At 36.2% G+C, this 17,199-nt stretch overlaps 1 protein-coding gene across 1 annotated transcript in view; it reads right to left on the bottom strand.

Moving 5' to 3' along the window:
• KCNH1 (potassium voltage-gated channel subfamily H member 1) overlaps window positions 1-17,199 on the bottom strand; it is a 272,168-nt gene that overhangs the window by 196,669 nt on the left and 58,300 nt on the right. The window contains exons 5-6 of the mRNA XM_058165313.1: window positions 13,197-13,315; window positions 6,189-6,581 (exon numbers count right to left, since the gene is read on the bottom strand). Of these exons, the coding sequence (XP_058021296.1) occupies window positions 6,189-6,581; window positions 13,197-13,315 (512 nt within the window). The remainder of the gene's footprint in view (window positions 1-6,188; window positions 6,582-13,196; window positions 13,316-17,199) is intronic.

Raw genomic sequence — 17,199 nt, forward strand, 5'->3', positions numbered from 1 at the left:
CAGGATTTTTGCAGGGTTCTTTTTACTTGTCTACCACAGGTAATAAGACATTCCTTCTGTTTCATGACATGGCCAATATTTACTATGGTATGATTTGTCTATCTTAAATACCATTGATGGAATTATGTATCATCTATAAAACATTTTGTACCAATTTTGGGAATGACTTTGTATGAATCTTATAGATTTAGTCCATTATTCTTTCCATTGCTGTATTGTAAGGGTTAAAGTTTTGCATCCATTTGATCATAATTTTGTTCGTTCTGTCTCTTTGTATATTTAAATATGCCATTGGTGGTCCAGGTTTTGTATTACCATTTCAAATTCTGTTTTTGCTTTTATGCTTTTCATTCCTTCTGTTTCATGACATGGCCAATATTTACTATGGTATGATTTGTCTGTCTTAAATACCATTGATGGAATTATGTATCATCTATAAAACATTTTGTACCAATTTTGGGAATGACTTTGTATGAATCTTATAGATTTAGTCCATTATTCTTTCCATTGCTGTATTGTAAGGGTTAAAGTTTTGCATCCATTTGATCATAATTTTGTTCGTTCTGTCTCTTTGTATATTTAAATATGCCATTGGTGGTCCAGGTTTTGTATTACCATTTCAAATTCTGTTTTTGCTTTTATGCTTTTCATTCCTTCTTAAGATCTGATTTTATGCCAATAGTACTGACTATTTGTAAATATATCAGCCATGGTATATTTGAGTCTTTACTAAGTAATGCTGTGTTTTTAGCCTATTTGTGGAATCTGAGTGAATCATATTTGTATATTTAAATATGCCATTGGTGGTCCAGGTTTTGTATTAGCATTTCAAATTCTGTTTTTGCTTTTATGCTTTTCATTCCTTCTTAAGATCTGATTTTATGCCATTAATTTAGATTAGCTAGAAAGCAGGAAATCCGACAATTCTAGCTAATACTGTATGACTGTAACTTTGTTGCTTGTATCTTTATGATTTATATTGGTTTTAAATGAGACGTTGTAAGGGACTAAAATTGCAGTGTAGAAAGTTAAAATCAGAATCACCCAATCCCAAGTAGTCTTGAAAACACAATAATGTAAAATGATATGTGGTGGGGTCTTTGGTGCTTCTTGCTTGTATTGTGGGAGGATTTCAGAGCCCAACTGCAAGACCTATAGAAATGGGGGAGGGGAGAGATAAATAAATAAATAAATAAATAAATAAATAAATAAATAAAATAAATAAATAAATAAAACTTGTCCACCACAAGTAATAAGACATTCCTTCTGTTTCATGACATGGCCAATATTTACTATGGTATGATTTGTCTGTCTTAAATACCATTGATGGAATTATGTATCATCTATAAAACATTTTGTACCAATTTTGGGAATGACTTTGTATGAATCTTATAGATTTAGTCCATTATTCTTTCCATTGCTGTATTGTAAGTGTTAAAGTTTTGCATCCATTTGATCATAATTTTGTTCGTTCTGTCTCTTTGTATATTTAAATATGCCATTGGTGGTCCAGGTTTTGTATTAGCATTTCAAATTCTGTTTTTGCTTTTATGCTTTTCATTCCTTCTTAAGATCTGATTTTATGCCAATAGTACTGACTATTTGTAAATATATCAGCCATGGTATATTTGAGTCTTTACTAAGTAATGCTGTGTTTTTAGCCTATTTGTGGAATCTGAGTGAATCATATTTGTATATATAATTACGTTGTTCTTGCTGTTAATTATCTCTGACATAAAAAGTATTAGTCAGGACATATTTTCACAGAAGAAAAAGAAGAAAGGGAAGCTTTCTTTCCTATTCTGTTAGTTGAAACTCTTTCAATAAAAACCCTCTTTCATTATATGGAGTAAAAATGCAGACAATCCCATGCATTTGGTGAAAATGTAGTTATGAAAATAATCTGAATTTTGGTACTCATTAAATATACAGTTCCTTTTGAACAGATTAATAACAATTGAAAGATGATTGCCAGGATATCAGTTGTATATGTTTATTAACATCTAAGAAAAAATCAGAACAGGTATTAAGGTCCTTTGGGGAAAAGAGGATGTTTTTAAAAGGGAAGAAGGGATATATGACTTAAGTTGAAATCCTTTGTGCCTGCTTGCATGGAGTTGAAAGTTTTTCGCAGAGAGCTCTTTCAGCCACCACCATCCCTCCAGAGATAAGAGGGAGCCCAAATCCAAGTAGGATTTTCATCCTCTGAATAAAAAGACAGTTCAATGTGACTCTGGGGAAAGTGGAGAAATCCTGGGAGGCCTGGCTCAGGTTGTGTGTGTCTCAGCGGTGAAATCCTCTGAAGTCTGCTACCAGTTCTGTGAGTCTGCTACCGAGCGTGTGCTTTGCACGCATGTGCACAGTGCTAAAAAAGGAACATTTTGAAGCCTTCCAAGTCTGCAAAAGTAAGTAGAATAGTAAGGGGGGGAATCCGCTATGCCATGCAATTTAGATTAGCTAGAAAGCAGGAAATCCGACAATTCTAGCTAATACTGTATGACTGTAACTTTGTTGCTTGTATCTTTATGATTTATATTGATACTAAGTGTTTCCTGATTGCTTATTTGGACCCTATGACTATCATTAAGTGTTGTACCTTATGATTTTTGATGAACGTATCTTTTCTTTTATACACACTGTGGGCATATGCACCAAGAAAAATTCCTTGTGTCTCCAATCACACTTAGCCAATAAAAAATTCTATTCTGTTCTATTCTATTCTATTCTATTCTATATAAATCGCACGTCACAGCTGATCACCACCCAGTTGATCGTCAGAAATACCGGTTCACTCGAACCGGTAGCATTTTTTACTACCAGTTCAGGAGAACCGGTCCAAACTGGTAGCATCTCACCACTGGTGTGTCTCCCTGCTCAAGGACTGAAAATCTAGCCTGGAATTTGGCAGGGATGATTTTCAGTTCCTAAGCAGGGAGGCAGTGCAGGGTTTGTCTCAGAAGGGGAGGGGAGGACAGTGAAAATCACATATAAGTGTCTCTTGGCTCAGGGGTTGAAAATTTTATTTGGATTTTCACGGAGGGGATTTTCAACCACTTAGCAGAGAGATATCATGTGTTGCCTGTGCTGGGCTTCTCAGGGTCTCCTCGACCCCACCCCACCCCCTGTGCTTTTGCGGTCCTTACCTGGGACTCACAAGATCACTTAATAACTGCAGCCAGGGATACTAAGATTATGGTTGTTGAGCAAAGCAGTCATATGGCATCTCACTTAATGACTCCTTCACTCAACATCTGAGATTCCTGCCCCAATTTTGTTCATAAGTCAAAGGCTACCTGTATAGTACAAATTATTTTACAAAATGCCCTTCCAAAGAAAAATTAATCACAGATCTTTAACACAAAAGATCTTACCTACGATACTGAACACCTTAAGACCGATTTCGAAATAGAATTGTGCACAAATGATGAACATGCAATTGCTAAAAAGTATAAACGTTTATTGAACTTTGAAACAGAAGAACAAATGAAAGAATAGTGAAGCATGTAAGATAAAGCAGGCTAAAATGTTTGGTTATAACAAAGAGATCAGACAATGGGTAATGTGGTTGAAAGGATTGAAACACTACAATATGTTATAATCTTAAAGAGAACATTTATAAAATAATGCATTGTTGTATATGACACCAGAGAAAAGGTTTATAATGTATAAAGCAGGGGTGAAATCAATTTACCTTCCCTACTGGTTCAGAAGCGCACACGCACTTCCGCACATATGTGCATTTGTCGCTGACTTATAACCTCCTATGGGCTTTTGGCATAAAACAAAAAAATGTATGTATGATTTATGGTTTGATTATCAGATAGGATAGATTATAGAAAGAAGAATGTCATGTAACTTAAGGGGAAAAGATACATGTATAATTGTATTTTTAACTTTTAAGAGGATCTGAATTTTTCCTTCTTTTCTTTTTCTTTTACTTTTTCTTTCTCACTTTTAACCTTCTCTTTGATATTTTTCTTTTTTCTTCCTTACCTTGTATTAGTTTATAGTAGTTTTTATCTTATTTTTAAGACCTTATTCACACACACACACACACACACACACACACACACACACACACACACAGGTTTTCTTTTTCAATCACATTCTGACAAAATGGATGATGCCCTCTTCCCCCACAAACATTCCCATATTCTTTCACCTATTTATTAGTTTCAAGTTGCCTATATCTCTTACTTTATTTCAAAATAACGAAAGAAAACAATTGAGCCTAAAAGTAAGTAAATTTCACATAGACTGTATTTGAAGTCCTTATAAATTAATAGTTGTAGTATAGGATGACAAAACAGCATTAAGGTAAGCATATAATATTAATAGAGAACAGCTGGTATAAATCCAGAAAACTGGTCTCTTTTCATTCTGTTTTGGTTCATGGTTTAAAATAGTATGGAAACAAAATTCATAGACTCACCTCATCAACATTCTCAAATGCATTGATCACATCATATGGCAAACAGGAGAGAAGGTCAATTACAAACCAGGTCTTCAAGTAATTCATGCGGATCAGCTTTGGATCAGAGATCACCTCTCCAGCAGGCCCAACAAATGTGGTGTGAAAATTAAGCACAATGTCTACCAGAAAAATGACATCTACGATGCTGTCCACTACCAGCCAGGCCACATTGTTCTGCTTGGTTTTAAATGAGACGTTGTAAGGGACTAAAATTGCAGTGTAGAAAGTTAAAATCAGAATCACCCAATCCCAAGTAGTCTTGAAAACACAATAATGTAAAATGATATGTGGTGGGGTCTTTGGTGCTTCTTGCTTGTATTTTCACGGAGGGGATTTTCAACCACTTAGCAGAGAGATATCATGTGTTGCCTGTGCTGGGCTTCTCAGGGTCCCCTCGACCCCACCCCACCCCCTGTACTTCTGCGGTCCTTACCTGGGACTCACAAGATCACTTAATAACTGCAGCCAGGGATACTAAGATTACGGTTGTTGAGCGAAGCAGTCATATGGCATCTCACTTAATGACTCCTTCACTCAACATCAGAGATTCCTGCCCCAGTTTTGTTCATAAGTCAAAGGCTACCTGTATAGTACAAATTATTTTACAAAATGCCCTTCCAAAGAAAAATTAATCACAGATCTTTAACACAAAAGATCTTACCTACGATACTGAACACCTTAAGACCGATTTCGAAATAGAATTGTGCACAAATGATGAACATGCAATTGCTAAAAAGTATAAACGTTTATTGAACTTTGAAACAGAAGAACAAATGAAAGAATAGTGAAGCATGTAAGATAAAGCAGGCTAAAATGTTTGGTTATAACAAAGAGATCAGACAATGGGTAATGTGGTTGAAAGGATTGAAACACTACAATATATTATAATCTTAAAGAGAACATTTATAAAATAATGCATTGTTGTATATGACACCAGAGAAAAGGTTTATAATGTATAAAGCAGGGGTGAAATCAATTTACCTTCCCTACTGGTTCAGAAGCGCACACACACTTCCGCACATATGTGCATTTGTCGCTGACTAATAACCTCCTATGGGCTTTTGGCATAAAACAAAAAAATGTATGTATGATTTATGGTTTGATTATCAGATAGGATAGATTATAGAAAGAAGAATGTCATGTAACTTAAGGGGAAAAGATATATGTATAATTGTATTTTTAACTTTTAAGAGGATCTGAATTTTTCCTTTTTTTCTTTTTCTTTTACCTTTTCTTTCTCACTTTTAACTTTCTCTTTGATATTTTTCTTTTTTCTTCCTTACCTTGTATTAGTTTATAGTAGTTTTTATCTTATTTTTAAGACCTTATTCACACACACATACACACACACACACACGCGCGCGCAAAGGTTTTCTTTTTCAATCACATTCTGACAAAATGGATGATGCCCTCTTCCCCCACAAACATTCCCATATTCTTTCACCTATTTATTAGTTTCAAGTTGCCTATATCTCTTACTTTATTTCAAAATAACGAAAGAAAACAATTGAGCCTAAAAGTAAGTAAATTTCACATAGACTGTATTTGAAGTCCTTATAAATTAATAGTTGTAGTATAGGATGACAAAACAGCATTAAGGTAAGCATATAATATGAATAGAGAACAGCTGGTATAAATCCAGAAAACTGGTCTCTTTTCATTCTGTTTTGGTTCATGGTTTAATATAATATGGAAACAAAATTCATAGACTCACCTCATCAACATTCTCAAATGCATTGATCACATCATATGGCAAACAGGAGAGAAGGTCAATTACAAACCAGGTCTTCAAGTAATTCATGCGGATCAGCTTTGGATCAGAGATCACCTCTCCAGCAGGCCCAACAAATGTGGTGTGAAAATTAAGCACAATGTCTACCAGAAAAATGACATCTACGATGCTGTCCACTACCAGCCAGGCCACATTGTTCTGTTTGGTTTTAAATGAGACGTTGTAAGGGACTAAAATTGCAGTGTAGAAAGTTAAAATCAGAATCACCCAATCCCAAGTAGTCTTGAAAACACAATAATGTAAAATGATATGTGGTGGGGTCTTTGGTGCTTCTTGCTTGTATTGTGGGAGGATTTCAGAGCCCAACTGCAAGACCTATAGAAATGGGGGAGGGGAGAGATAAATAAATAAAAAGTAAAAACATTTTTAAATTGAAACCTAAAAACTAAAACATTTTCATATTAATTTACATGAACCATCTTCCCTAAAAAGTTACTTTCCCTGTAGAGTTTGCCTGCTTTATCATCAGCACTGCTATTTTTAAGCCAGTGAAATGTGCTGTTCAAATATCTTTAGAGGATTGCAACATATGGGAAGCTATTTATATATTAGTTACTTACCTAATTATCTCCAACATATCTATGCCATTTAGTCAAGCAACTCCAGGCAGTTTACAGGAAGGAGACGATCAAAATAAGAATGCAGGAACTTGTTTCATAACTAATATCTAACCTTGATTTTATCTGTGTGTATATAAATACATACATTAAAGTCTGTATCCTCTGGTAAAACTCCTTAATCACTCTTGGGCAATGCACCTAGATCACAATACAGGAAACACCTATATGCCACAGTGAAAAAAAGATACATTTTGAGGAAAAAACAGTTGGAAGGGGGAAAAGGTCTGTCTGTTCTGACCTAGGCTTCCTGAGACAGTAAAAAGCACACAATTAGTCCCCAAAACCCTCTTTTTATTTCAAAGGCTGTGAATTCTGTTCATTCCCAGCCCATGATGAGTCACAAATAGTTTGTAAAGAGTCCGACAGAAGTCTGCCACAGTCCTTCGGGATAAGGCTGATAAGCACCCATCTTTATCTCCCTTGACATGCTGCCAAAGACCTAATTGCCAATTAGCTTTGCAAGGCCACATGGAGCACAGAGTCAAATGGAGCTTCAGAATTTAAACCGACCAGCACGAACAAAGTTGCTTCCTGCAAAGACTCACATGCCTTTGCTCCTCCTTTGTCTTATGGGAAGGGCCAATCATCTCCATGATTGACTCTCCCGAGTCACCCCTTTTGTTTTAACTGTTCTTGCCTTCTGGCAGCACTGTACATGCGTGCACTGGGAACAGGCTCCCTCTGTTCCTCTGCCTCACTGATGTCAGACTCTGGAGACTCTGAAGTCAGCACATAACTCCCAGATGGCCCTGGCCCCCTCTCTGCCACCAACACAGAGCCCTCATCCGAGCCTTCCCCAGACTCCAGGACTGGCCCATGTTCGTCCCCAGACTCCTCACTGTCTGACTCTGCCAGCTCCACAGACTGCCAGGGGACCACAACACTGTCAGTCCTTTGAGATGACGAGATAAGGCCCTTCATGACATGGGGCTGGGTTATCTGAGAGACTGTCTCTCCCCTATTTCATCTGCCCCATGCTATTAGGTTTGACAGAGACAGCATATTGTAGTCTTCCAGATAATTAAATTTAGCAGGTCTGAGGAGATGGACCTTCTCTGTCTCAGTCCCTGCCTTGTAGTATCTTCTCTCCCTGGAAGTGAGATTAGCGCCATCCCTCATATACACTGACTTCTTCTGAACATTTCACAAGTCCCTCAAGACCTGGCTATGTTACCAGGACTGCGAGTACCAGGAGACTGGGAAAAGTATGCAATGACTCCCTTACTGTAGTTAGCATTATTCTCTCCTGTTGTGTGTGTGTCAGCCTCCGCTTTAATTTAGTGTATTTCTCCTACTAGATTATCTGACTATTTTATTACCTTGTTAAAAGTTTGCTCTACTGATTGTCTTACATGCTTTATGGAGAAGGGGGGGGAGGTTTTCACTGTTCCCAGCGTCGGCTGACATTGTATGTGGGGAGAGAATGCCATTTTCAAAACCAGAGGTTTGAATTGTGTTGGCGCGTGAATGTAACGGCAGCTGCTGATTCCACATTCCATTCGGAAGATTGACAGAGGGAGAATATCGGAAGTGAAACTACACGTGGCTGAGGAGAAAGAAGACATTGGACTATTATTGTATGACCTCTAGTAGGGGGAGGGTTCAGGAGAGAATATGACTCTGGGGTTTTGATTTACTTCCAGTTCCAGCTTTGCTTTCACCGCATCCAGACTTGTATGATAAAGATTACCAAATTCTTCAACATGATGGAGTTGGGTTTTTATTTTCTCAAACACTGATCTGGGGCAGGCTGACAGTGTGTGTGTTTATAGTTATTATTTAATTATGACTGTTTTTATGTATTTATATTTTTTAATTAAGTGCTTTACACTGCCCAGAGTCACTTTCATGTGAGATGAGAGAAAGAAGAAGGAAGGGAGGGAGGGAGGGAGGGAGGGAGGGAGGGAAGGGGGAGGAGGAGAGGGGAGGAGAAGGAATCCCCTTTTCAAGGTTAGAACTAAATTCCTGTACACCATATACTCTGCCAGAATAACTCTCTCCCACAGTCAAGGGTGAGCCAGGTAAGTCATAAGAGAACTATACCTCCCTCCCATCCACCAGGTAGACTCAGCAGTTTGCCCAGTTTTACGGATGAAAAAGAGCCAGACGGAGTCAGGATGTTCCCCATCTCCCTTGTTCATGGCAACTACACCTGAAGTATCCACTGAGGCAGAAATGACCATTTCTTCTTCAACCTGGGCCTCACTGTCTGTTAGTGGCATTAGGTCATGAGAATGGGGTTTGTGTGGAATTTGCATACTGATGTGCAACATAAGATTTGGGGCATGAACATTGGTTGCCATTTCCCAGGACTGCTCTGATTCAGTGCAGCTGTTCCAGGGAATCAGATGTTCTAAGCATCCCCTTCGGCATTTAATCCAAAATTATATCAAAAGTGTTTCAAAAAAAAAAGTAGTCAATACATATATTGTTTATGTATTTCTGGCTTTTTGTGTATAGGTTATTGTTACATTAGTTCTGAAAAAAATCGTATCATTAAACAATAACAATTAAAACCATCCAAAATGGCTAAACATGAATAGGTATAGCAATGCAGGCAGAGTTCCTTTTTTGTTCCTGGGAGAGTTGGCAGCCATCTATTATGTAATGTATTTTCCAATTCTATGAGTGGGCATTATTCTTACATTAGCATTCTTTTTACAAGCTGAACTACAAAGCAGATCAAGTCACTTGTGGATGTATTTCATTTTCCCACAAATATGAATACATGAACTTGAATCCAAGCAGGACTGGATTTTAATAAAATCTGTAAGAAAGACAGCTTTGAATCTGAAAGTTTCTATTAAAGGATATTGCCAGATGGGCCAATTCAGCAACATTATACACTGTTGCTGAATTGCACACTGCTTGAAATGTACACTGTTTGAAAATGATGCAGAAGTCCTTTGGCTTTCACACAGGCACAGCATGACTTTGCTATTCATTACAAACATTATTTTTTTCAGGTTTCTGCATAATCTTGAAAATAGATGCTGTTTCTGCTTTAAGGAGTTGAATAATAATTTGACTTAAAATAGCCATAACTTGCTTAAAAGCCTGAAAAAGATGGATTGCTTTGATGGCTAGACGAGAAGTGTGATGTTCACAACTTGGTGATGTCTGAAGCACTTCTTCTAAGCCATTTCCAAAGTATTTTAATAGGACCTGAGCAGGTGATAGTACCTGGCTAATTTATCTGGACTTGGAAGCTAAGCAGAATTGTCCCCACTTAATGCTTGGATGGGAGATTAAATATAATTACTATAAACTCTGTTACCAAAACAATGGATAGATGTGTCCATGAAGGCATCAGAAATAAAGCTTGATTCAAGGAAAAAATCTTTTTTAGAAAAAATTGCAGAGCAGTTTGCAACTTTTTAAAAAATTACATAGCATGTATAAATCATTTTCTCTCCAGCTTGCACACTACTTTTTAACAAGGAGGAAAGAAGAAACAGACACATTCAAGGCCAGGCAAAGAAAATGATTACTAATAAAGAAAACTGGTCTTACAAACAAAGGTAGTAGAAGCTAGATAAGTTTGGTCTGAAGTTGGACCTTAATTCAGGGTTATGGAAACAATACATGGGAATGAGTAACTTAAGCAGTATGTATGATAAAACAAAAAGAGAAAGAGTTAAAATGACTGAGTATTGAATGAATATGGATTAAATAGAAATGTGAACAATCAGATGGAAAGAAGTAGTTGAGGTAGTTAAATCATATGGAAAGTATAAACAAGGATCAAGTTGCAAAACAAATTTATGAAGGAAGAGTGAATAGCATCAAGGAAGTTTTGAGAAAATTATGGATGGATATAGTTGATCAGATTCTTTTTAAAAAGTAGGGAATTTGAAGACAAAGGCAAGAAATTAATCAGTGGTAAAATAAAAGATGATTTGAAGGATAGAAAAGAATGGAGAAACATACTGAATGATATAAACTAGATTACATTATAGTAATTATAAATTAAACTTATTTAATTTCCCTAAATTTATTTAATTTCTTTTGCTTACTATATCTTATTTCATTTCTGTATTTTGCATGAATTTCTTTTCTCCAAAAAAGGGAATTGCAAGACGGGTACATATTATTATTACTGATATTACTGATATTAATCATATCTCTTTTGATGTCCTCTTCCCCATTGGGTTTTCTTTGCAACATCTGTTGATTCCTGATGAACTCTATTAGAATTTGGCTCACTGATGTTGAAATAATGAGTGCAATATTTAACTGGCAATTAATACGTGCAGAAACATTATCTTGACCTTTATTGTTTATAATTAACTCACCAGCTGTCCTGATTTAAATTCATATGAAGTCTTGTCAGATGCACCACCAGTTAGTACATAGTTGTCAAACAAAAAGCAAAAGGCCCCTTCAAGTGAGGTGTCACATACAAAAACAATCTACAACAGATCTTAACACTTGTTACATTCAGACTGAACGAAGGAAATAAGCCCGGTTCAAAAACCCATACATATGCCCAAGTTTGCATGTAAGTGAATTCTATGTTTATTGAAATCTATGCTGTATATCACCAATTTCAGGCAAAGAAACATTGCAGCCATGATAATTAATTTCTCCAGCTAAGTAGGATACTGTTTTGTCTGAGGGTTGTGTTGTTGTTGTTGTTGTTTTGTAATAATAGCATGAAAAGCATAGCTGAAGCATCATGGGGAAAGAGAGGCAATGTTTCAACATCCCAAAAAATCTGTTGTTATTCATAAGTTGCTCACTAAATAACACCCATTTTGCCAAAACAGGAAACATCAATTAACATATGCCAAAAACAGAATGCCAAGATGACATCAGGGAAGACGGCCTATATGCATGCTCTCCCAAACAAAATGGCAGTATTATATTTCTATTAAAATACATCTTATCACACAGTTTATGTTATAACCCAATCTAGTCTCAGTTCACAAGCTTAGGCAGAATGAATCAAAAATGACACAAATTAAAGCCCCAAAGGGAATAACTAAGAACAAAGAGAAAAGAATCATAACTTCAATCCCGACAGCATTATTCCAGTGATCAGCAGTCTGGGCACAGAACTACTCAGTTGTAGTAGGATTTACAAAGACTGGACAGTGATTCTGCCTGCAAAATATTTGCTTCCAGTGTTGGCAAAAAGAACAAGTAGAAAGAGATTAGCTGTGGAAGTTTGTACATAAAACAGCTTTTATGGGAAGAATCAGTGCAGCTTGTCTGTTTGTTTGATAATAAAAAGGGAGGCAATGGAATATCACTACAGCCTCATAAATGTAATATTCTGGCCTAACAGAATTATACCTACTTGTGAAATTTTGATCCAAAGGTTAGCACGTGATTTCAATGGCAGAAACAGCAGCGTACATATATGGCAAAACTAAATTTAAATCTAGATTGTTTTCAGAGTAGATTTCTTTACCTTTTATACTGCAAATAGTATGTGGGGCACATGATCTGTTACTTTAAATTACAGCCCTATAGAATCCATTGAGTAATACACCAATATGTTTGAATTACCATATAAGAGCATCCAATTTGTGTCTGAATTGTTTTTGTTCATTGAATAAATTTAGGCAGTTCTTTTATTGAAGAATTTTAAAATATAAGTTTAATGAACTGGGGAGTACTGAATGTTGGGACCCAGCCTAAAATCTATGGTCATTCATTTATGGTAAGAGACAGCTCCCAACTCTCACCTTCAGCTCCAAACTGGTACAGAGGAAAAAGACAAACAGCCCAGGCTTCAGCTGGAGAGGGGAAAAAATCTTCCTTAGTTACAGAGGGCTTAGTATCACTCACAGAGCCCCAGAATTCAAGCCTGTCTTTCAAAGCAGCCCAGCTCCACCTGAAGCTCCTAGGTAAAGTGTAAAACTGTTCATCTTGCCATAACAGGCAGGTCATGATTGGATCAGTGTTATGGGACTGTGGACCCTTAAATCTCCTTGATTTGCAATGTTAACTCTCAGCTGATTCCCCAACAGTAGATTACACTTCTGAGGGAAAGCTATTGGTTCCAAAAGAGTGGATCAGGGGTGAAATCCAGCAGGTTCTGACAGGTTCTGAAGAACCAGCAGTGGAAATTTTGAGTAGTTCTGGGGATTTTGCAGTATCCTTCCTCTGGAGTGGGATGGGAATGGGGATTTTGCAGTATCCTTCCCCTGTCAGGCCCACCAGCCACACCACACCCACCAAGCTACGCCCACAGAACCAGTAGTAAAAAAAAAATTGGATTTCACCACTGGAGTGGATGCTCTTTAAGTTATCACAACATTCATAACATTCAGATAGAATAGAAACATGGTGCAGACTTTACCTCTGCTAGACGGGAATGCTTGTGAACATTCTCTCCTTTCTGCACACTGGGGGCAAGTTGCTGCAGGACGCCTCGGCTGCTTGTTAGTGCACGTGTCAAACGAGCAAACTTTCCCCAACCTAAAGAAATTGCACAATAGTTACCACCACTCCAGTTGAACTGAATTTGAGCAAAAAAAAAAAAGGCTTTAACCTAAAACAATGCAGTGAATTTACACTGAATTAAGAAAAATACTGACAACAAAGGCCAAATGCTTATCATTCATCCCCTTAGGGCAATAATAAGCAATGGGCAGATTTTGAATGTGGAGATCTGGTCATAGGCATTCTCATGCAGCTATCTTTTGCATAATTAAAATGAGTCATTCATTATTAGAATGCAGAAAAAGTATAAAGTTTTATTTCAAATTGTCCTCCCACTGTATAGATAATTCATTTTAGCAGTTACCCTTTGAGTTACTGCATGTTTCTACTGCCACACATCTGGACATACTGTATATGTCAATGCACAGTGTTTTCAAACTGGTTACATATCTACAGACGCAAAATAAATAAGTAAGATAGCTCATTAGAATGAAATGTCTGTCTGAAACACTACAGTAGTAATAACAGTTGGCGCTGACCATGGTACTGAATAGCACATGCTGTTTGTTTTTAAAAGAAAATTCCAGTACTGTTCTTTTTGCTCCCTTATATTAGTTCTATTTTCTTGTGGGGTTTCGTTTTTGTTTTGTTTGTTTGTTTTAGGCATTGTCATGTACTTTTTTCATTGTTGTGGGTAAATTGTTTTTATATACTATGTATTTTATTTTACAAACCAGCTCACTTGATTTTGTTTTGTTTTGTCTTGTTTTGTTTTGGAGAGATTATATTTTGTTTTATTGTGTTTTGGAAAGAGAAGGTTTTAAAGTAATGGAAAAGCAGAGTGAAATAAGTCTGTTTTATTGCTGATCTTTCATATATGCACAACCCGTTCACACACATATACACAAAGTGGGTGTGGAGGGCATTCCTATTTAATTTTTAAAAGGATCTTTTTGCTCTTTAATTTTTAGGAGGGTTGAAAATATAAGACAATATTTAAAGTAAGAGCTCCTCCAGTAAATAAGAAGCAGCCTAGTAACTTTCTACTTTCATCTGACTAAGCCTTGAAAAGCATTGCTTGGTCTAGATAAGAGATATTGCAGAAGAACAAAAATAGACGTTGTTATCATGGTTGTAAAACCGCAATAATGAATAGAGGAAACTCAAAAGGGAGGCCAGAATCAGAACAGAACCAGGACTGAGGATGTCCTACTTCATCCTAGAATGCATAATTCTTGTTTACATCCACTTAATCTTATTGTAACACATCAGGAAAGAATCCTAAGGAGAGACAGAGCTGTCTCTCTTCCATAGAAAATAGTCAGGGACTGATTATTCACATTAGCCAGGCAAAATGAAAATGCAGTGAACTTTTGCTGTGACATGAAAAGCCAATGTCAAGAAAACACTTCTTTTTGAAATTTATTTTATGGAATTGATACGATATTAAAAGCAAACAAAAATTTCAAGAAATTCATAAAATGTGATTTTGTCCATGAGTTCATGTTATAAAGCATACCCTGATTCCAAAGAACTATGGAACTCAATTCTTCAATGTATTTCAGGGCACTTTGCAGCCTGATTCTGGCCATAGTTATTCTGAAGTAAATCCTGCTAAGGTTTTACAGGGCTTGTCTGTAAGTAAATGTCCAGGGTATTGGACATATTTTCCTTAATTAAAAAAGGCTTTCACATCCATGTCACACAAAAGTTGCCTTTGAATCTGAAGAAAGTTTCAAGATCAGATTATAACATGCTTTAGGTGCAGCTCAAGGTAGTTGATGAATAAAAGATGGCCTGAGATTATGTGGAGTAAACACAAACCCATTGTGTGAATCTCAGCTACACTTGGATATCAGAACGTAGCATATTGTTTTGTGAACTTAAAAATCTATCTCCAGATTTTCCATTTATAACTCTATGTAAGAGTTGTTTTCAATAATTTCTTGAAAAATTCTAATCAATAGGGAAGGATCTTGGTTCACTTGAAGAGCATGTTCCTAGTCCTCCATTCCCCTGATCTCCCAAAATGTTGACATTTTAGATGTTGATTATTTATTTATTTAGTCATTCATTCATTCATTTCTATCCTGCCACAACCTAAAAGATTCTTGGTGGCTTTTGAAGAATAAATAGTACAATTAAAATATCCATTTTGGTATAGTAGTTAAGGTATCAGACTACAAATTGGGAGATCATGAGTTCTGGACTCATCTTAGACACAAAGACAGCTGGGTGATCTTGGATCAGTCATTTTTTCTCAGCTCTATGACAATAACAAACCACTTCTGAAAAATCTTGACATGAAAACTGCAGTCCAGGCATTCCCTGGGAAACAGACATGATTGAAAGGAAGAAAAAAATGTCTAAAAATCAAAGTTATAAATAGGACAATAAACAATCTTAAACCAAAATAACTTAAGTTTCTTTAGGAAACATCTTATTTTATCTTATTCTACTAAGGCTGCATATTTACCCTAAGTGGCTAATTAGAAATTATATTTAATGGTTTATATAAGCAGACTTAACACTAAACAGCCATTCATGAACTGCCATTCAATGCAGATTGAATTTAGTCTTTTGGACAAAGATTAGTTCAGAATCCATCTCTGCCTATAGGAATTCATCTTATAACTAATCACCATTCATCCAAACATTGGAATTAGTATATGCTTAAATTGTTAGGGTTCAGCCACTGGATCTTCAGCTTAATAATACTGCCACCACTCAGCCTTAAGGAAGTGGCAATATAGCAATAGCAATAGCACTTAGACTTATATATCACTTTACAGTGCTTTACAGCCCTCTCTAAGTGGTTTACAGAGTCAGCATATTGCCTCCAACAATCTGGGTCCTCATTTTACCCACCTCAGAAGGATAGAAGGCGAGTGAGATTTGAACTGCCCAATTGCAGTCAGCCAGAGTCAGCAGAAGTAGCCTGCAGTACTGCACTCTAACTACTGCACTACCATGGCTCAGGTTTTTTTATAGATGGCAATAAACAATTTAAGCAAACCTGAAATACTCTTTCTAAAATGTCCTTAAGGTATTTATAGTGGATATTTTGGCATGTTTTTGTCTTGTATGAAGCAAACAGCTCAACGTAAAGTGTGGAATATTGAACCAGGTATCAATAACATGGCACCTCTAGTTTTACCTGGTATATACAATATGGTAATCTCCACGTTATTATTATTTTAAATTAATGTGTGCCAAAATTTCACAAGCTCTTGCCAAATATTCTTTCAATATTCTTGCTGGAAATATCCCAATATTTTCTCATTTATCGTGGTTTTCCTTGGATAATAATATAAAAGTAAATTACTTCAGTTTATAGTTGATTGTATTCATTCATTTACATAATCTGCCAAGTGTTGGGAGATTAAGCAATGATATGTTTGCATGTATTTTTGTGCTTACTCTGTTAATTGAGTGCATTTTACAGTTTTTAAAATGATTTTATTGGGAGCTGTCCAGAGTTGTGTGAAAGATGAGCAGCCATACAAATGTTTTAAATGAATGAATAACATCAGGTAGCTTTTTAAAGCCAACCAATTAATGTTTTATGTAATAACAACAGAAACTATTAATAGAAACATATGATTTACTTAAATGTTAGACTTTTATTGTGTCTGGAATGGATAATGCAGTTTATTTATGGGGTCTAATTTCATCCTTTGCTTTCTCATGCCATTTCTAAATAATAGGTTACTGTCATTTTCTGTCAAATATCACGTCTCACTTTTGTGATCTATATATGCAACAAAAATAGTTTCTACTTTGACAATAGCATTCATATGAAGCATACAACAATGAATATTTGTATGGAAATTACAGATTTATGCTAACTGCCACTAGTAATTCCATCGAAGTGTCACAGAAAGACCCTACAGATTGCCTAAACCTTACTGGTAGGGCAC

Source organism: Ahaetulla prasina, chromosome 1 (assembly GCF_028640845.1).
Source record: "Ahaetulla prasina isolate Xishuangbanna chromosome 1, ASM2864084v1, whole genome shotgun sequence".
NCBI lineage: Eukaryota > Metazoa > Chordata > Lepidosauria > Squamata > Colubridae > Ahaetulla > Ahaetulla prasina.